Source organism: Centroberyx affinis, unplaced genomic scaffold, assembly GCF_046629955.1.
Source record: "Centroberyx affinis isolate AG114_WGS23_722 - 3 ecotype Tasmania unplaced genomic scaffold, CSIRO-AGI_Caff_v1 ptg003984l_1, whole genome shotgun sequence".
In the NCBI taxonomy this organism is placed as follows: Eukaryota; Metazoa; Chordata; class Actinopteri; order Beryciformes; family Berycidae; genus Centroberyx; species Centroberyx affinis.
This window is the reverse complement of record NW_027281802.1, coordinates 35,411-53,121: the sequence shown is the minus strand read 5'-3', so window position 1 is coordinate 53,121 and position 17,711 is coordinate 35,411. Positions and strand designations below refer to the sequence as shown.

Genomic DNA, 17,711 nt, shown 5'->3' with positions numbered 1-17,711 from the left:
ACAAATAAATCTAAAAACTGAGAAGTCATAGCTTTTATAAGCAGGTGCTGTTACAGTGAATGTCCACTTGATGTCAGCGCTCGGCCACAGTTGTCCCTGCCAGGATGTTAGCCGTCAGCAGTCCTGCTTCCATGGCACGCTCTGACAAAACATCTATTTCCAAAGCATTGTTGTTTTATAGCAGCATGGGTTCAGCTGGAGGGCAGCTCTTCAAATCTCCGATCGTTGACTCCTGATTATGGATCAGTAGTTTATGTATCAATACTTGCTTGCTGTAGTCTCTCTGTTCCGATTGCCCTTTAAAATCCACCTAAAATCTACTTGATCTACTTATATTTCCGGTAATTTCACTGATGAGTGAGAATATCACTGTTATGCACACTGGCTTGGTGCATTGCAGACATCTTCACAGAGACTGAGAGCATGTGGAGGATGGAGCAGTGAACTTTGTGAGCTGCAGGTCTTGAATGAGACGGACCTTGGCAAAGCAAAATGTATCTGAATTTGGATTCAAATACCTGAGCCACTCGCAATGCTTATGATTTATACTCAAATATGTTCAAAATGGATACATTGTAATATAATATACTGTACCAAATGCTCCATGTTTTCAGGTTGTATATGTATTCTACTTCTAAACACAGAAATAGTGTCAGAGTGCTAGAATGTTAGAAAACCACTTCTTAAGCTAGATCTTTTGACAGTGAAATTCAAATATGAAACACAAAGCCTATTTAAAATGTGGGTTGATTGTTTTTCCTTTGGCAGAGAACTTTGATTTCTATCTTATGGGCAAAAAGTCAAACTGATTATGAATTTTTACTTGATGATTGAATGATACTCATTTAAGACCTTTAATCTGTGATACTAGCTTGTATTTAGGACCTGGTTTTTGTGACACCAGCAAAACTACAGTAACTCGTCTTTTAACACCACTGACCAAAAAGCAAAGATAGAGAAAAACAAATAGACAAACTTCCTCTCGTCTTGTCTCGCCTTTCTTTATCCAAGAAAAATATTTTGTATTTAAATACCAAATGGTACAGTGACAGGGGGACAAAACAACACAAAAAACAGGAAAGAAAACATCCTTACAAACATCTCGCACTTCCACAACCAGATATAAAAAGACGGGAAACAACAAGGAAGGACTGTAGCTAGTGAGCAATGGGTGAGCATCCATGTCAGCAAAAGCCTCACAAGTTCCCAGGACGGACTGATTGCCTGCCTGCCGTTTGATGACGAACAAGAGCGGGGGACGGAGAGACAGCGCGTGCGATTCAGAGTTAGATTCTGGAAAATTATTCACAATTACGGCCTTAACAGGATGTTCATCGTAAGGGCCAATCAATATTTTTCCTGGCAGTCTTGCTATCAGTGTCGAGGCTCTGGCCGAGTGTTGGTGAGGCAGTGACAGAAACACAGATAATCACCAAACAGCTTCACAGTTCTCACGTAACCACCCCCCCCACCCCCCTCAGTTTTTTAGTCCCTCTTTCTCTATTGTTCCATTGGAAGAACATTCACTGTAAAACTGTAACACCTAGTTAGGTATACATATACAAGCTTTATAAAAAGGGAGACAGTAGTGTGCCAGTGGATATGATATCAACAAATACCTTTACAAAAGTATTCAGTGTTAAACCAGTGAATGTGGCTCGAAGCTAGAAGAGCCCAACTAAAAAATCCTAAAGATCCAACACTAAAAAAACATACAACAGACTGGAGCTTAAAGGTAGAAATATACATCTGTATAAAAATATATTAAAACAGTTATTGAAAAAAAGAATAATCAAAAAACAAAAGAAACTATTATATTTATATGAGGCTCAGTTGTTAAAATGTTGAAGGTTTGTTTTGTAGGGTTAGCCTCATTCTTTTTTTTTTTTTTTTTACAGTGGTATTGGAAAAAGATGCCCTGTCACAACCTCACGGTCCTCCAGTTTCCAGGTGCAATCTATAATTTCTGGGTTGTCCACTCTGGTGGGTTTAAGTCCACAATTGAGTCTACAAAGATGGGTTTAAGGGTTAAACTCACTTGAAACAGACAACACGTGACGCAGATAGACACACGCACACAACATATAAAATGAAACAGTCTCACTCACACACACAAACACATGCACACACACAAAGTGCTGGAGAGAGCCCGGTGAAAAGCTATTGGAGCAGTGCATCCCACAGGCCTCGTTTTTGGTTGATGTGTGCTTCACCATGTCCATGTTTCATGTCCATATTCCAAGGTGCAATCTTCTCTTGTCCCTCCAAAGCCCAGCTGGGACTGTCCTTTGCTTTCAGCTTCCTCCACTTCTACGAGGATGGCTGTACCTTTCTCACTTTCCACACCGCTTCCACCAGCCAATGAGCAGGTCAAAAGTGTCAAATCCCTCCTCTTGCCTTAGGAAACACAAATCAGCTTCGCCTGGAGTCGGGAGATAAGCCGATCAACTGACGTCTGGGTGACAAGCCTGCGCATCCAAAAGAAGGAGGCGCACTTTGCCTCGCAGGAAGTTGACGTGGACTTGAAGCAAGTCTGGTGCTGAGGACACCCTCCACGTCTCCTCTCCCCCCACTGCACTGGATGATGGGGTATACTCCTGAAAGAGAATGCAAAGAAGCATGTTGATATACTATGTGTATCACACATAGTGAGGCTTATAGAAAAAACATTACCTAAACTGTACGGGCGTAAGTACAGTTTAAGTACGTCTTAACACTCCTTGAGCATTTTTCAAATCACATGACCCCTAAAAACTTGAAGAATTGAGTGTGTTTACATGCACATTCATACCATCACACCTTCTGCAGGCTTTTTCCTAGGCTGTAGAAGGTGTGATGGTATGAATGTGCTTAAATCAATGTGAAAGCAGCTCAAGTCCTATGACCATCACTCAAACACATCATTGTGAATTTAGAAGAAAATTAACTGAAGTTGAACTGAGGTACAATTAATATATCTCAAATAAAAGAGCCATTCTTTGTTCAGTAAGTGTTATTTGCTGTAATTAGCAAAAACAGGCATTTTTTTTCTCATGCCGCAATCCCCTATCCACATTGACCTCCTTCTTTTGAATGTTCTGCTTCTGAACTTTGACCTCTGAATCTACAGTATCTTGCCTGAATGTTGAGGCTGCGCAGCACAGCATTGATGCTGAGCAGGTTTCTGATGCCGTTGTCTATGTGGCTGTGCAGTGCTGTGTTGGTGACTGAGGCCCGTAGCAAGCTGAGGGCCTGGTGCAGCAGCCATAGGCCAGACTGCACCTCCTGGGCTTGATCCAGTGCCTGGTCAGGAAAAATGCACAAGGCAAGAGTTGAAGTGTGCGCAATATGGATGAGATCAGGAACAAATAAAGCAAGGAATCAGCATTCTACCATTAGAAATTAATGGGATGTCCAAAAACATGTCCAAAAAACCTGAAAGCCCGAAAATATCAAATTAATATGATTCCAAGAAGACCATTGTGGTTAAAAGGTTACACATTAAAAGTAAGGTAGGAAATTTATACTTCAATGTACAGCATCACGTACATAGCATACTATGTAAATCTGTCACAAACTGTTTTTAGACTCAACAGTTACTTACACTTTTCTTCTCCCAGACATCAAAGTCGACTCTGGTTTGGGGAACAGTGACAGACTCTGACAGGCTACATCCGTCTCTACATGACCGCTGAGTGAACAAGAGAGAGTAACAAATATTAGATTGCTGACCATATGCCATTTGATGGATGCTGTTATCCAAAGTGCCTTGCAGTACTATGAATACAGACACTTGGGTGAACCCAGTGGGGAACAAACCCCGGGCCCTGGCTGTGTTAGTGCCATGCTCTACCCACTGAGAGCCACACAGGATGGCATAACCTCCGCGACAAGCTCGGCCTGCTCCAATATCTGAGTGCATACATGTCTGTGCCTCTCACCATGGCGACTTCTGCGTCTCGTGCTTCCTTAATGAAGTGGTTCAGGACCCTCAGGTCGCAGATGGGCCTCAGCGGAGACGGTAGGCCTGGCCGGGTCCACTCCAACACTATCAACAGCAAGGCAAACAGTCCTGCAATCATACATACAACACTCACTGAAACGTTGTTGATAAGTGAGCAAGTGAAACAGGATGGAGCGGAGTTGAACGGTCTTACAGTAGCTAGTATGAATGTGCATCCATCTGAGCTACTTTCTGATGCTGAGGAAGAAAATGTTAAATCAAATGATGGGAATGCACCAGGTGGACTGGTATCCATCCACAACATTAGGGTACACACATACACACTACAAAAAATTTTAACCAACTAAATACCAGCTTTGCCATTCATATAAAATTTTGTTGTGTGGGGCCTTTACTTCATCTCACCTGGGTGCAAATGCTGCATCCACTGACAATGCTTGTTGAATACAACAAATGTGGGGAATCTCAACCAGAAGCAGAACAGAAGCAAATGCAAAACAAATCTAAAGACCTTTTAACCTTCTATCCATCTAAGGAAAGGTTTTGCTGAGCATGTATTCTCTTTTTCATCAGTTTTATATTGTAGGCCAGTGAGCAACTCAGCCTTGGTGAAGACCGCCTCAACAGTAGTTGCTGTGGGAGAGCTCTACTTATTCACTTTACCCTCACAGATTTTCCCAGTTGGTCTGGAGACTCAAACCAGTGGTTACAAGCACACTTCTCCAACCTTTACGCTACAGCCACCTCCAAGACTTGTGATGTTTGCAAGCTAGCTTGCTAAGAACTAGATATGAGTCAGTTCTATGTATCTTTGTAGCCGTTATTAAGATGTAGGATAGGATAGGATAGGATAGGATAGAATATACTTTATTGTCCCTGTAGGGACATGTGGTGCAGTTGAGGATTGTTTGATGTCAAAAAAGGTGGCAGCCATGCTGCACATGGTCCTCTGGGGATTAACCTGGACGTGACCTATACATCCACCCTGAGCACTAAACATTACCACCACAAAGGGGAGAAATGTTGCTAATTCAATCATTTCCGAACAGCTCAAGAAAGCTTGTGAGCCCTTTCAGTACAGTTAGAATCAAACAGAGGATAGCCACCAATCAACACAACAAACGGGTATTAATTTTCATAGGATAAACAAATAGGCTGAAAGTAATACAACTAGGTCATTCACATGAGTATCATCCACTCTTCATTTGTCATCCACTTTTTTTCTTATTCTCATTCATACCCTCAAAAGTTTGGAAAGCACTGTTACTTAAGTAATGCTTCGACTACGCTCATCCAGTGATGTCAATAGAGTTCTTTCCTGTTATCTACAATGATGTCAGGGAATCAAGATTAGAAATTCAGCTCTTGAGACAACCACACAATTATACCTCCATAAAGAATAACCTTGTTTGCCAATATGGCATTTCATGATTGATATTTCTAAACAGTTAGTGAGGACTGGAGGCTGCTAAACCTTGGGTCTTTGTGCATTGAGTAAGTGAAATTCCATCTGATGACTCTGTATGCATCTTGCATATGGTAAGACCTGAAGGGCTGTTCTCGACTGAAGAAGTCCACTTCAAATCTGTAACGTTTATTTCCCTGCATTGCTGTCCTATGATCTCTTTAGATCTGGAGTGAATCAAAGATAATACATATTTGTGAATAACAACATAATAATAACACAGAGAGGTCAGAGGTCAGGGTCAGCTACAGAACAGCAGCCCGGGAGCTGCTAGAGATTGATGGTAGAGTCTTGCTCAAGGAAATGATTGTAATGACTGAATAGTTTACCAAAGATGTTACTGTCATATGAATACATTTGCTGATCAAGGATTAGCCTTCCAAAACATCAGAGTAGATATTAGATATGAGAAATATCTATTTTCTTTTCAACATAATCCAGTGATTTACCAATAAAAACACGCACATTGCACATATTAGTTGATGATGATTAACGCTCTAGATCATGTAATATCTGCAGAAAATTAAGCACAAAGAGGTGTCTCTTTAGCTTTGCATGTGAGTGATATATAATCATGTGAGTTAGAAAGAGGAGATTGTGGATATCAGTGACAAAGCAAAAATGACTGAATCCTCATTTAACCCTTTCTGCACAAACGTCTTCAGTTGGGCCGGCATCAGGCCTGCCCCCGATCATCTTTGCAGTTTGTTACTAATCTTCTACTTAACCATGAAGGGAGATTACCCTCAACTCCAACATGTCCGATTTCACAACTGGAATATGAACAGGGAGCGTTGTTTCTTTTGCTCTTTGGGAATACAACTGGGGCACTATGAGATATTTTAGATAGTGTGCATTGTCCATGCTCACCCATCCCAAATTTAAAACCACTGAGAAATGTGGACTTCATTGAAGTATGTAACTACTCCTAACCTTTGCCTCACTGACCACGCAAGAGTTTTCAAACATTCTCTTTTGAAAGACACAGCACACTCTGAACCCTCCATGGATATACTTGGCAATGAGTGTGGTTCCACTGTTGTGGGTCATGTGGGCATCCAGCCTCGTTCCTCTGTGCCACATGCTGAATGCACTCTTTCACAGCAGCCTGGATGTGTGACGCAGAAGGATGATACAGATAACAGATGATCTTCCCAGGCAGACAGGTCAGGTACAGGCTAGATTAAGTTCCCAGGCTCCCAGACTACTAGTGCTAAGAAAGCTAAACTGCAAAAAGGTAATACTGCGGTTGTTGCTACCACTGAAGGGAAATAAGAAATAACATATGAACAATGACAATTCTATTACATCTACTAGACACATAAACCATGAAGTAGCAACTGCTGCAAACTGTTGCCAATGATTCCATCTCTCCATCTTTAACTAGATCTAAACTAATCTGCAAATCTTTTCTCTCGTCACTGTAAACCTCTTTCAAACATTTCCAGGGGTGTCTCTCCTCACTGAGGTCTTCCTCTGCAACTTTGAGTGGTGGTCCTTTAAGAGGTCGCTAGGATAATCAGCTTAACCTTTCCTCAACACCAGCGTCATGGAGGGGATTGTCACAGACGCATAGGATGAGTCTGTGCGTTTAAAACCACACGCCCGCCTCATACCACCCCCGTGTTTCGCAGAATCCCTCTGTACACTATCTGTGCTGTCCCACTACCTTCACAGCGTGCTAATTGCTCCAGAAGCATTAGTGCTGGTACCGTGGCCTCCTCGTTCCCCTGAGCAGGTGCTGATAATCCCTGTGGACTTGCCATCTGACCCAGCACACGCTCACACAGTACACCACACACACACACACACACGCATTTCGGTAATGATATCATAACGAGGCTCATTGAAATTTAGCATTTACAGATGATATATACATGTCAACATATGTCAGGAAATACATACTGAATAGGCTTTTCACACAGGGAACAAATCCTACTACAATGGGCCTCCACACATAAAGTGGTTTCCTACATGCTTCTAAAGAATGTCTACTATTGTTAGACATTGGTAAATTTAGTGTTAGACATTGGTAAATTTAGTGTTAGACATTGGTAAATTTATTGTTAGACTTTGGTAAATTTATTGTTAGACATTGGTAAATTTAGTATTAGACATTGGTAAATGTATTGTTAGACATTGGTAAATTTAGTGTTAGACATTGGTAAATTTATTGTTAGACTTTGGTAAATATGGCCACTTGAGAGCAATTCACAAACTTTAAAGGCTTTGTGCATATGGCCCTTATCATAACTCCTATCCTAAGATACTTTGTGCATATGCAAGCCTTCGAGGTCTTTGTACATTCTCATTCTCAACAGAAATACTTAAGATCAACAATGTGGTCACAAGTAAACTGAGGTACTGAGGTACCCATTCCAGTTTCAGAGGTTATGTGTGCTGGGGAACTAACCTTATTAATGGCTTCCTTTCCATACACTCTGGTATTCGTCTTTATCCAAAACGCTGATCACTTTGTTTAAGTGTGTGTGACTCAGCTTAAGCATTATCAGCGACCTTTTCACCCTTGCCATGGCCTACGTGAGAATGAATGAATCTAAACTGTGTACACACACACACACACACACACACACACACACACACACACACGCCACATGCAGTCCACAGAGGTGAGATTTGCAGTGCAGGACTGTGGCCAAAGTGAAGGGTAACAGCCTGTCTGCCAGCATCAGGTTCCAAGACCTTGATGCTATTTTAAATTGGAAGCTGTAGCCCACAAGTGGCAGTGCTTTGGATAACAGCAAGCTCCACACTAGGTATGTGACAGATAATTTGGAAAGGTCGTCAGATGCTCACGAGATGATGCATTAGTCACTCACTACTCTAAACTCATATCAAACTTATGCACCGAATATAGATGAGCTCAGCAATTTAAACCAACTGGTCTGTGTGAAACTGACAGTGAAGTGGTGCAGAGGGCTGACAAGGCAGTCACATTTAAGTACAACTGAAAATACAGATAAACTTTCCACTATTGATTGCTACCCCTCCTACATTTTCAATGGAAGTCCCCCATGGGAAAGTGCAAAGCTGTGAATGACCAGGCATCAGATGACACAGGTGTGACATCATTTCCTGCTGAGCTTCATTGGAATCCCATATAGCTGTGTCAGCCTAGAAAAACCTCTTGCTCTTTTCTGCTGTGTCATAAGTTAGACTATGTGGCATGTCTCTTCATGTTGGCCAAAACTCCAGATTCAGCTTTCACATTGAGTATCCCTAACTTTCCATTCTGCTGTGTCATGCTAGAAAAGAATGACAGGAAAGACTTATTTTCCTAGTGAAAGAGGCAGAAAAACAAACTGATCATTAATATCTGTCATTCGGAGGACACTTTTGTCCTTACAGTAACAGGAATGCATTTTTTTTTTTACTATGCTTGGCCCCAGTGGGAATCAAACCAGACAGTGTTAGTGCCTTGCTCAGCTCAATGAGGTACAGGACCAACATCATGCACTGCATCAGTTTCAAAAAGATTGTGTCTATCAGACCCCATGAGGCTTCAGCTTCCATCACCTGACAGTAAACTAAACTAAAATTTTATAATCAGATTAAATGATTGATGATTATGGAGACAGTAACATTCAAGGAAATTGATATATCATAACTTGTTATACGCTCCATTTAAGCTGAACTGCGGGAAATCCTCCACTATCCATGAAGAAGGATTTATAAAATGTAGACAATGGAGAAATCCTCTTCCTCTTCTGAAAAGGCAAAAGACTGCCAAAAATGACTAAAATCTTAAACATATTCAATATTCATAGACATATGCACATATACGAATCCAAGCTGCATCTATAGGACAGCTAAGTGATAACAACTTTCTACAATACTATAGATACTGATGCAGCGCACGGGTAATTTCCAAATTAAAGCACCAGATTGAATGACGTTAGAAGCGCTCTTACCTCTACTTGTTTTCTGCAACATTCGCAAACAGGTGCCGCATCTTTAAGAAACATTGTGAAAATAATTCAATAGCCTATATGCGCAACGTTCACGGCGCAACAAAAGGCAGTCAAATCCTACATGCACCCACAGCGCGCTGGTCCGCTTTATCCAGGAACCAGGAGCGGATCCCTATGTCTCCAAAGACCTGTGCTGCCGGTGAGAGCAGGCATCGACCAGGATTTGCATCACTACTGTGCTTTGGCAAAACCTTTTATTTACCTCCCCTAAAGGATAAAGCGATAACCCGCAAGGACGAGGACGCGCCTTTTTACGCACCACAGTGAGCGATTAAACATCAACCCATGCAGTCCCCCTCTGCCTAAACAATCAAAATAGAGTAGTAAAGCCACTGTAGAGAGAAAAAGACACGAAGGCATCTCTATAACTCACTGGGAAACTCCATAGCGACATCCATATAGTCCCTCACAGGATCCTCGCTGTTTGGCCCATAGGTCGGTCTATTGCCCATTAATTGGAAACGAAGCTCTTTTGTGGATCTCCTGCACTTATCCGGTAGGTGTATCTACAAACTGATCCTGTTTTTTTTATTGATGACTTTGAAAATAAAGTTGCATTGTTTCTATGATGACTATCTGAACTACTTCCTCCCTTAAGGCAAAACTGTTTTTCTTTCATTGTTATCCAAATAATATCCATGTTTTCAAAACAATAGGCCTCAAAAGTAAATCATGTCTCAAAAAAGCCATGCGGTGACTTCCCATCCATTGTGTTTCTATGGATGATCCTCTGAAACGTCCCTCTTCACTGGCTGTGTGTCCCAAAAATGTTAGCGTAAATATTAATAAACATCAAAACATCAAACTAGTCTTAAATGTCACAGGCCTAACCACTTTAATATATCATTGTTAACTTTCACCAGGGCGCATGTAGTGACCTGAAGGCATAGGTTAAAGCAATAAAAAATGTGGCGCAGAAATCAAGGTTTTACATAAATTGACTTTATTTTCAATATCTCGGGTCGTCCAATCATTTCCAACATCATCTGAAATTTAAAAAAAGAAAATCATAAATACTTATTAATTTATATAGCTAAACCTGAGTAGTTAAATAAGCGTAATTTGTCATGTAGACGCCACTTTGTCCAATCCAGCCCAGCAAGACAAAACTTGACGTCATGGGGCTCACGTCTTACTTAATGACCCCACACCCTCCACACACACACACACACACACACACACACGTACACACACAGAGCCTCACTCAGAAGTCTGCATCTTGTGATCATCCATTTTCAAAGATCAATGTGGATCAAAGCACTCTGCCAAGACGGGGTCATAAAACTGCATTTGAACATCTCCACCCCTGCACTCATTCATTCTTAACAAGAAAGTGTCATTTTCAACACGTGTGTGTGTCTAGTTTGGGGCATCACACTTTTGTTTTACTTTTCAGGTCAGATAAGGTTAGTTAACAATATATGTTGTGGCACTATGTGTTGTCATTAGCCCATGTTGTGTTGAAAAGTAACAAAAAGTGTGTTAAATTAGACACAAATTGTTGTGCTCAAACCTTTCTGTGGTTTACTAACTCACGTGGGGAAATCAAAAGCTTTGTGTTTTGGTTTGATAAAATATGGCCACAAAGGAATAAAACAGCAATCAATCAAACAATAAAAAATATTGATTCAATCAATTCATTTACAGTTTTAACCAGGAGACATGTAATGGCTTAGCACTACATGGACTATAGTGGAAGTCAAATATTTGCAGAATACTCATGTTTACAGACCAGCTGCTTATCTTGAGTAATTCTTCTAGGGAAGAATTACTCAAGCATACAGTGTAAAAACCAAAGATAATGCACCATGCTGAAGGCAGATTTTTAACAAGAATAAACTTGCATCAGTTGCCAATGCCCGTGTTGAAAGAATGGGTACGCAATTCCAGTCCAGGAAATAATTGGTAATTAATTGCAAATACTATAAATCCCCACCTAATTTTGTGAAATGCTATACTTCCTGTATAGTGACATTTCAATAAACTTGATTTGAATCAAAATGAGACTGTCCCCAACCTGGGTATGTAAAGTGACAACACCTTATCCGTGCCATCATCTAAACAGAATGCGGGCCACAGGAAGATGCAGAGACTCTTTCAAGGAAACTGTTCAAGTTCAGTGAGAGGGCTGGAGTTCATCCAACATGGTAGCAGACAGCATTCTTAGAATAGTTTCCTCTTGATATGGCTTCCTTGTGATACAATGAAACAAATAGGCCTAGGACAGACTAGTTATTCCATAGGAGACAGTTAATCCTACATTCTGAAAATGGCATTAATTATTCAGTGCACAATATTTTATTATCCTTGTGGATATGGTTAATAATCATTACATAAAATGATTTCATTGATATTAAATGAACTAGGATCAAAGATTACAGCATGTAATACATCTGAAAATGAGTATCCAGTAAGGACAATCCATGGGTGGTGCGTGGGTTGTGGTAAAACAGCAACTCCATTAGGTGCACTTTAACTCTTCAAATAGGCCTCTATATGCCTCATCTCCTCACCCTGCCCTTTGGCATCCATTTGGGGCCAGAGTAAAGGAAATATACTGACATTTCCTGGAAGTCACCACTGTGTGTCATGAAGGGGGAGGGGGGTGGAAGACAGGAAGTAATGGTGTGTTTGAATGTGCATTATCAGGTGCCAGCATGCAATGCTAAGTGACATAGGCTTATATAGCCTTACTAAAGCAAATACTTAAAGAGACTGATACTGAAGTTCTATATCCTATAGGTTCATATGCTTACTGTTTGTACAGTACAGGGCTTGACAGTGCCATTTACCCGGTGGCCCGACTGGTTTCTGGGCTAGCAAATATTGATTTTTAGTGGCCCGCTTGGCCGCTAAAAATTGCCTATATTTGATCAGTTTGGTTATGAAATGATTGACAGAATGATTACATTGTCAGAAAGCGCTTCCCTCTTTTTGCGATCAAGCATGCAGAATGCTGCATGGCGGTTTGGACTAATTACGTAGCAACGTCAACATTCACATTCTGTGACTGCGTTCACAGTGGCTGGATACAGACAAGCAGCGTCACTGCAATCACCGCTCTTTCAGATGTTTCCTAAGCCTCCGTCATCTGGCCAGATGCCAGGAAAAAAGATTCTCCTAAGAGAAAGGCATCGGAGGAAGAGCAGAGGGAGAAGGAGACAGAATATGACAGGATAAGAGTGCGAAAGTTTCAGCCTCACTGGCCAGAGCGGTGGTTAGGTCATGATACAGTGACAGGCAAGGTCTAATGCAAAATATGCAGAGAATGAGAGTAGAATTAGTGTTGGGTAATATGAATCTCAAAAAAATCTAAAATGTCAAAGTGGCAGCATCAAAATGCACTGATACACTAATCGGCCAGTAGTTTCAGTGTTCAGGCCAGTGAATTTGAAAAACCACTGGTCCAAATGGCCAGTGGAAAATTGGAGTAGCCTATATCATATACTGTACGTGAGCCTATGAATGGTGAATGCATACACACATGAAGGTGACATTCATTGACAAGAATGGGTTTCTGTGAAGCCCATTCAAGATATGATGGCAGGTCAATGGCAGAAATGTCATAGCAATTAGAATAGGGATGATAGGCTGAATAAATTCTATATGGATATGATCAAATTTCCCAACACTATTTCACATTTGATCATATTTCGTACCCAATTTCACTAAACATAATTCAAGGCCAATTCAACACAAACTTACTGATCAGGATGCCTTGTTGTAACACTCTCTAAACCCAAATAGGGGGCTTTGCATATCTCTTTTTCAAACATTTGATGACAAAAATCTGATGCCAAAATATAGTGCTTTTGCCTTCTCTAATTTTATTGGCGAGAGGTCCCACTGAGCAAAAGATGTGATTTCAACGTCGCGTCTATGCTTTAGCTCTCATATAGCCCAGGATCATTACGGCTATGTATAGACCTATTTTAGACCAAGCAGTAAATACATTATTACAATGAATAAACATCTGTAAATACCAAAAATATGCACCAGAGAAGTCCTGTAGACTAGCCTACAAGACAATTATCTGAGCACAAGAAGTAATTTCAACATTGCGTCTATGCGTAGCTCTCATATAGTCCAGGATAATTTTGTCTGTGTATAGACATCTAATAAACTTTCACTTTTCAACCCCATTTAAACTTAATTTAGCCTAGACGGCTATGGGCCATTTAGACGTGTTTTAAACGTCTAATCAACGTAAAATTGCTCAGTGGGGTATGTTGATAAAGCTCTAACTGTGGAAAGCCAATACCTCCTGATTCCTAAGTTCCCTGCCATATTTATCAGGTGTTATTAATGAATGCCTTGGACATTCTACGCGTAACTGAGTGTAATTCTCTAGACATTCTCTAATACATTTATATACACATACATATATATCAGTCAGCTTCAACTCTACATGGTCACTGCAGTGCTAAGCTGACGACAATGTTGACAGATTGTTGCACTGTTTGCTGAAAGCCCCAGGGCTGTTTGCTTATGTCTGAGCCAACATGAAAGAGAGAGAGGAGAGGGAGACAAGGTACGTGCTGCGAGCCATGCATAGCGACCAGGACAGGGGCTTGGGGTGGGAGGTGAGGGGGTGTGGGGGGTGCGGGGGCAGGAGTGTCCCGTCACAGTGACTCCTTGGTTAGAACGGGATGCAGTCATTGGATTTAGTACGATTTAAAAGGGGAGGGGTGATATAAAGTTGGGGATGAACCCAAAGACTCTCGCTGTGCCTTCCCCACACCCACCCCTGTGATTAATAAACAAAGACAGCCAGGAGTCAGCGATGCAAACAACAAGGGGAGGGAGAGTTCACATCATAGTAAATAGAAGGCAGTGAAAGTGCACGGCTGTTACGGTAGAGAATGTGTGTTTTTGTGTGTGTCTCGAAGTGTGTGTGTGTGTGTGTGTGTTATGCTTTCTCATCCAGTTTTTGGGATCGCAGCCAGCGAGGTCTGCTCCTCTGGCGCGACACAAGACAGGAAGCTGACATAAAAGAATAGGGGGGACCGACTACGAGGGACACAGGAGCCAAGGCAGTAGCCGCTGGCGAGGTCGGAAGTTATTGTTTCAGAGCTTACAGGCGTCCACAGTGAAGAGGATAATTTTTTCACTTTGTTGGACCGGCGAGGCATTGTGGTCCCATGATGACCACCACCATTACTGCCCTGTCACCTGTGATCCTCTGCACGTGTAGAGTGCAAATTCCAGGACAGGAACCTCGTCATTGCAGTTGTGTTGGTGAGAATAAAGAAGATAAGCATCATCCATCATGGGGGGTGATGGTAGAGAATGAATAATGACTGGTTAGAAACATTAGCTTATGACTGGAAGGTTGAATAGAAACATTCTTCCCTCCCTCAACAATCCTCATCTCTTGCTTACCAACTGTTACATTGACCTTGAGCAAGGCACTTAACCCCCAACTCCTCCGGTGGAGCTACTTAGTGGCAAACAGTACAACATTGTGGCTATACTGACCAGCTCATAATTTGTTACTCCCTCTAGTCTTTCTCTGAGTGTTTCAGTGATCTCTTTAATCCACTCATCCCCTTGCTTACACTTGACATCCTTTGGCGTTCATAACACAACAACACAAAAAGAACAATTACTTGCTTTAATTACTACCCAACCTACTCCCACTTCACACTACCATCCTCACTCTTATCGTTCTCCCTTTCTCTCTTCAAGTAATCTAACCGACTCTCTTCTGGTATTTATTTTTTTGTTTGTTTGATCAGCTTCGCTGTGCCCCAGCTGCCCTATGAGCAATTCCCTTGCCCTTTCATCCTACTTTTTCCTTGTATGTGGTATTCTCCCTGTTGCCAAGCTGCCTTGTGTGGTATTTTTCTGGCATGGTTGCAAGGGACTCACACCTTCTCTTATCCAGCGGGCCTCTCACCACCACTCACCTCCACCCCACACTACTCTTCTGGCTGTCCTGTCTGCTATTTCACTGACTTGGCTGACCTGGCTGTAAGACCTATACTTTTTACCCTGCAAGTTTTATTATCCAACTCACTCTTTGACCTCGATTTATAAGTCTGTGTTGTGCATATAAATATATGCACTCATAGAGAGAGACAACCAATTAGTAACATAGACATGTTAGACAATGGGGCATTTGTTTGACAAAAGGAGGTAATCTGATTAGTCCCGTATATGTGTACTTTGAAATTTACAGTAAAAACAAAAAGTGAGTAAAACACTAGAGCTTTATTCCAGGTTCAACATCTTCCCTGTGCCTTTCTCTGATTTCCCTCACCTTTCTCTGTTCACAGTATTATCCAATAGAAAAGCATGCTGCTTGCTGGCAAGCACCTGGTGGCAAAGGGCAGGGGTGGAGCAAACCTAGGCGTCATGGACTCTGGTAAGGAAAACTAGATCTCAGAACAGGAGCGTAACCTCTCTGGTGGGGAAGGAACCTGAGCTGGTGTGAGAGGAACCAACTAGATATAGTTGAGCTCACCTCCATGCACTCTGCTGGCTCTGGAACCAAACTCCTTGATATGGGGTGGTCTCTCTCCCACTCAGGGGAGTGTAAAAGGTGAGAGGTGCCAGGCGGGTGTGGGGATACTCACAAGTCCCTGGTTGGCTGCCGCACAGTTGGAGTTTCACCTGGTGGAACAGAGGGTTGCCTCAATGTGGCTGCATGTTGCAAGGTAAATTATCAACTTTGTAGTTGTTTCATCAGACCTGAGGCTATATGTTCTGAACACATGGGTGAAGAGAGGGGATGAGCTGCCAACCGATCATCATCTGGTGATGAACCACTGTCAGAAGGTGGAAGGAGCACTTCGGGGAACTCCTAAACCCAACGGGCGCCCTCTGTCCTGGAGGTAGAGCTGGAAGATTTGAGGGGATCAGGGCCTATCTCTTTGGCAGAGGTTGCTGGGATGGTTGGATAGCTGGGGGCTCTCGATGTTGTTGGGCTGTCATGGTTGACGCATCTCTTCAATGTCGCATGGACTTCAGGGGCTGTGCCTTATGACTGGCAGACTGGGGTGGTGGTGCCCATTTCAAAATAAGGGACCGGAGGGTGTGTTCCAGCTGTTCAGGGGTCACGCTGCTTGGCCTCCCTGGGAGGGCCTCTGCCAAGGTGCTGGAAAGAAGACTCCAGCAACGATGGGACTACAAAACAATGCAGATTTTGTCTTGGTCACAGAACAGTGGACCAGCTTTTTACCCTCTCGCAGATAATCAAGGGAATTTGCCAGTCCTATCTACATGCGTTCTGTGGGAGGCACTGTGGAAGTATGGGGTGCTGGGGCCACTGTTGTGAGCCATTCGGTCCCTATACACTTGAAGTAAGAGCTGCGTTCACATTCTTGGCATTAAATTGAGCTTTTTCAAGGTGGGCATTGAACTCTCACAGGAATGACATCAAGGCACAGCCAAGGTTTGCAGTGTGTCTGTTTCAATGATGTTGGGGTGGCATCTCTGCTGTTTGCAGATGATGTCGCCCTTCTGGCCTCATCAGACCGTGATCTCCAATATGCACTTGAGTGCTTTGCAGCTGAGTGTGATGCAGTTGGGATGAGGATCTGCACCTCAAAGTCTGAGGCCATGGTTATCTCAAGCACAGATCCTGTGCAAGCCCACAGGGCGCGTGTCCAGTTCAATTCAGTGGGATGCACTGAAGCATCAGTGGCTCAGCATCACATTCAACGTGTTGCTCACCTAGTGCGACACGGTTATTGGGTTAAATGACCTAATTCCACTAATGTTACTTAAATACCACAAGGTAATAACATACCCTACCGTTAAAGTTTGTAGGGCAGCAGAAGACGTGGATGTTTGTAAATTAATGGCAGAGAATGGGACTCGAGCTGGTGTTGGTGTCGGGAGTTGGTGTGGCCTATTTGGCCTATAGACGCCCAAAGAAGCCCTCTAGATGCCATCTCATGAAGCGTTGATGAATGTCTGACTGACTGACTGCCTCCCTGCCTGACCAGAATATGCCTCATGATGCCCTTGGCGCCGTGGGAAAAGGTGGGTTGTCCCATCCAGGTGAGGAGTGAGCAACTGCCCCAAGTGGAGGAGTTCAGGTATCGCACGGTCTTATTCACAATTGAAGAAGGAGCTCTGGGTAGTGACCGAAAGAATGAGATGGCAGATACAAGTGGCCGAAATAAGGTTTCTCTGCAGGGTAGTTGGCCTCAGAGATCTGGGAGGACCTCAGTATCAAGTGTCTGCTCCTCCACATTAAGAGAAACCAGTTGAGGTGGTTCAGACACCTGATAAGGATGCCCCCCGGTGCCTTTCTTTGGAGGTATACCTGGCATAACCAACTGGGAGGAGATCACGGGATAGA

At 42.6% G+C, this 17,711-nt stretch overlaps 1 protein-coding gene across 1 annotated transcript; it reads right to left on the bottom strand.

Annotated features, from left to right (window-relative positions):
- Window positions 1–1,796: 1,796 nt before the first annotated feature.
- Window positions 1,797–9,852, bottom strand: epoa (erythropoietin a). Its single transcript, XM_071541978.1, has 5 exons — window positions 9,774–9,852; window positions 3,921–4,051; window positions 3,584–3,670; window positions 3,118–3,282; window positions 1,797–2,597 (listed from the first exon to the last, which is right to left on the bottom strand). Exons 1-5 carry the CDS (start codon window positions 9,850–9,852, stop codon window positions 2,445–2,447), a joined length of 615 nt encoding a protein of 204 aa, XP_071398079.1. The 3' UTR covers window positions 1,797–2,444.
- Window positions 9,853–17,711: the final 7,859 nt, after the last annotated feature.

Bases quoted from the DNA above. Each gene is read 5' to 3' on its own strand.
- epoa (XM_071541978.1), bottom strand. From the start codon at position 9,852: ATGGGCAATAGACCGACCTATGGGCCAAACAGCGAGGATCCTGTGAGG. The intron at 4,052-9,773 runs GTGAGTTATAGA...GTATGATTGCAG, and splicing joins TGTCGCTATGGAGTTTCCCA to GACTGTTTGCCTTGCTGTTG. The intron at 3,671-3,920 runs GTGAGAGGCACA...TTGTTCACTCAG, and splicing joins GAGACGCAGAAGTCGCCATG to CGGTCATGTAGAGACGGATG.